Genomic DNA, 3757 nt, shown 5'->3' with positions numbered 1-3757 from the left:
CAGATCACACCACTGCACTCCAGCCTGGGCCACAGAACAAGACTCTATCTCAAAACAAAAAAAAAACAAAAGACGATATAAAAGAGGGTGACTAAATAAAACAGATTCTTAATATTGTTTCCCAGCCTGCCTCCCCAAACCTCTTCCGTTAGTTTCTGTATTAAAATAACTTTCTAGAACTTATTTCCTTAAGAAATCTAAGCATCTAAGCCATTAGAACGTTGATGGGGGGGATGGATGGAAATGTAATTATTTAGAATGCAGGCAGATGTGTCTGTTGCATATTAAAGACTTCTTCCAGCTGCTAGGCTTAATTGTGGGTCTTATGTTCAGGGTTACCACAGCTTCAAGAGCAGATCTTAATTCTTTGGAGTTAATTGATGGGTTGTAAAATAACCCATCAACCACCTGATTGGAAGCGTTATGAAGTAGTTTATTGTTGTTTTTTTTCTGCCCCTCTTTGGAAATGGTGTGGGGTGTTCTGTCCACTCTTAGATTCAGTCAGTGAATGTGTCCCGGGGATGGGCTCTGTGCATGGCTGGCTGGACGCTTCAGGGCTGTGTGTATTCCCCAGCACCCTGACGTGTAAGTGTGGCTGTAAGAATGAGCCCTTGGCCAGGCACGGTGGCTCATGCTTGTAATCCCCAGCACTTTGGGAGGCTGAGGCGGGTGGATCACGAGGTCAAGAGATGGAGAACATGCTGACCAGCAAGGTGAAACCCTGTCTCTACTAAAAATACAAAAATTAGCCTGGCGTGGTGGCATGTACCTGTAGTCCCAGCTACTTGAGAGGCTGAGGCAGGAGAATCGCTTGAACCAGGGAGTTGGAGGTTGCAGTGAGCTCAGATTGCACCACTTGCACTCCAGCCTAGCAACGGAGCAAGACTCCATCTCAAAAAAAAAAAATTAAAAAAGAATAAGCCCTTTACAAACTGCCATTCTTGGCCAAGCACGGTGGCTCACGCCTGTAATCCCAGTGCTTTGGGAGGCCAAGGTGTGCAGATCACTTGACGCTAGGTGTTCAAGACCAGCCTGGCCAACATTGCGAAACCCCATGTCTCCTAAAAATAAAATTAGCTGGGCGTGATGGTGGGTGCCTGTGGTCTCAGCTACTCAGGAGGCTGAGGCAGGAGAATTGCTTGAACTCAGGAGGCATAGATTGCAGTGAACTGAGGTCGTGCCACCGCACTCTAGCCTGGGCAACAGAGTAAGACTCTGTCTCAAAAAGAAATTAAAAAATAAATAAATAATTAAAAAGTTGCCCTTCCTTTCCCGTATTTGAACCCCTTTGTCAGAGGAGGAAACCCTGCATCTCTCACGCCTTCCTGACCTGACCCTCTCTTCTCCTCACCCCAGGTCTGCCCTGCAGGTGCTTCACAAGGCCTGCGAAGTGGCCCGGAGGCACAACTACTTCCCCGGAGGCGTAGCTCTCATCTGGGCCACCTACTATGAGAGCTGCATCAGCTCGGAGCAGAGCTGCATCAACGAGTGGAATGCCATGCAGGACCTGGAGTCCACGCGGCCCGACTCCCCCGCACTCTTTGTGGACAAGTAAGGGTGGCACCTCCTGTGGGAGCCCACCCAAGCCCACAGGCACCTGCCTGCCTTTCCCCCACCTGCCCTGTGCCCGACCCGGAACCTGTGCTGGGCCACACCTCCCGTGGAGTCCCTTGAGTGACAGCCCAGCTTTCCCAGAACCAGCGTTTAATGCAGGGGCCTGGTCCCGTGCAAAAAAAAAAAAAAATTACTGATGAATCTGGTAAATCCATTTCTGGGGACAGGGTCCATAACTTCCATCAGACTCTCAAAGGAATGTGTGGCCCTCTGTGTCCCCAGCTCCTTGCAGAGCTCTGTGGTCTGGCCTTTTCAGATTATCAGAGACTTAATTCCCAAAGCCTCCCGCTCTGCTCTGAGGAGAGTTAGGAATGTGTCCTCTGCTTCCTTGGATCCAAAAACACAACTGCTGAGGGCAGCCTGCCTTGGCAGCAGCCATGGGGAACCACAGGACCTGTGTCCTGTGACCTACGACAGCGCTGATGTGGAGAGGCCACGCTCGCTGAGATCTAGTTAGAGAGGCGGAACGCTGGTCGCCCCTCCTGTCGGGCTCCGGACTCTGCTCCCACAGTGTGGCATTCCTCCAGGACACTGTATTTTAGGAGGACTGTGGATAAACCACAGCGTGTTCAGAGGGCAGAGACCTGAAGGATGGAAGCCACATTAGGAGAGGCCTTGACATCACAAGCTGGGCTGGGGAGGAAGGATAGTTGCCTTTGAATATTTGGAAATTGCTCATGGGGAAGAAGGATTAGCCTGGTCTGTGTGTCCCTTAGAGTTAAAACCACAGCAAGGAAATACCCAGAGTTTGATTCCGAGGAAGAAGGGGATAGCGGGAGCTGCTGCAACTGGGCCAGGCTGCCTCGAGACAGTGAGGGCCTCATGCCCAGATGTGTTTGGGCAGAGACTCAAGGGCCTGGGGGCCTGGGGACATTGCATTGGCCATTCTGGAGTCCTGCCCTGAGACCATCTGAGCAAGGCATGAGTTTCCACACTGCCCTCTGCCCCCTTGACCTGCTCTTCACTCTGTTCACTCCCTTGGGGATCCTAGAGCCACAGCGGGTTTCCTGTGCGCCTCTCCCTACTGCCCGAGAACATGCGCACCAGGAAGTGTGCTCTCCTTGCCAAGCAGCGTTCTGTTTAGACCCAGGAGCGTCTGGTCTTCCTGACACCTCTGACCTCAAGCTTTCTACAGCTTCTTGCTCTCCTCAACATCGTTTCTTTCCAGGCCCACCGAAGGGGAAAGGACCGAGCGCCTCATCAAAGCCAAGCTCCGAAGCATCATGATGAGCCAGGATCTAGAAAATGTGACCTCCAAAGAGGTAAGACAACTCCTCCCTTCACTGCAGTTCAGAGGTCACGAGGCCTTCCTGTGTCCGGCTGCCAAAAGTGCAGCAGAAGCAGACCAGGCACCTGGCTACCTTTACCTGTCCCCTTAACAGCCACCGGCGGTTTTTTCTGCCTCATTCTATCATCGCAGCTGGCCTTGGAGTCAGACTCCAGTGTGATTCCAGATCTGCCGCTTATCAGCTATGAGACATTGGGCAAATTTCTTGACCTTTCTGAGCCTCACCTATATGGGCTTTGGGGAGATCTCATTCTATGAGATCCGTAGACTGCACCGAGAAACACTGACATGTGTTAGTAACACCCCCTTGTTCTCTCTCCTGCTCCGTATTACCTTGGGTTTTATGGAAGAGAGAGCAGACTTATTTCTCCACAGGATGACAGCTGACCTGCAAGTACCAAATTCTAGAATAATTTCTCTCTACCTTTTCATGTTTTTTCCTGGATCATTTTTTTTTTTTCCATCGCTTTTTGTTCAAGGTATGCAATGAATTATAAAAGATTAAACTGGGTGGATCTAAGAGATTGAGATTGACTTTTTAAAAGTTTATATAGAATTTTTTTTTTTTGAGATGGAGTCTCTCACTGTCCCGCAGGCCGGAGTGCAGTGGCACGGTCTTGGCTCACTGCAACCTCCACCTCTGGGTTCAAGCAATTCTCCTACCTCAGCCTTCCAAGTAGCTGGGATTACAGGCACTCGCCACCACACCCAGCTAATATTTTGTATTTTTTTAGTAGGGATGGATGGTCTCAAACTCCTGACCTCATGATCTGCCTGCCTTGGCCTTCCGAAGTGCTGGGATTACAGGCATGAGCCACCATGCCCGGCCTTTTTTTTTTTTTTTTTTTTTTTTTT

At 50.2% G+C, this 3757-nt stretch overlaps 1 protein-coding gene across 4 annotated transcripts in view; it reads left to right on the top strand.

Moving 5' to 3' along the window:
* SSH1 (slingshot protein phosphatase 1) overlaps positions 1–3757 on the top strand; it is a 76530-nt gene that overhangs the window by 49038 nt on the left and 23735 nt on the right. For all 4 annotated transcript variants that reach the window (XM_032300649.1, XM_032300632.1, XM_032300638.1 and 1 more), the window contains 2 exons: positions 1357–1551; positions 2783–2876. In XM_032300649.1, the coding sequence (XP_032156540.1) occupies positions 1357–1551; positions 2783–2876 (289 nt within the window). The remainder of the gene's footprint in view (positions 1–1356; positions 1552–2782; positions 2877–3757) is intronic.

Source organism: Sapajus apella, unplaced genomic scaffold (genome assembly GCF_009761245.1).
Source record: "Sapajus apella isolate SASKATOON/1434 unplaced genomic scaffold, GSC_monkey_1.0 scaffold2, whole genome shotgun sequence".
Lineage (NCBI taxonomy): Eukaryota > Metazoa > Chordata > Mammalia > Primates > Cebidae > Sapajus > Sapajus apella.
Note: the sequence above shows the minus strand (reverse complement) of the source record. Positions and strands in the feature narration are given on the sequence as shown.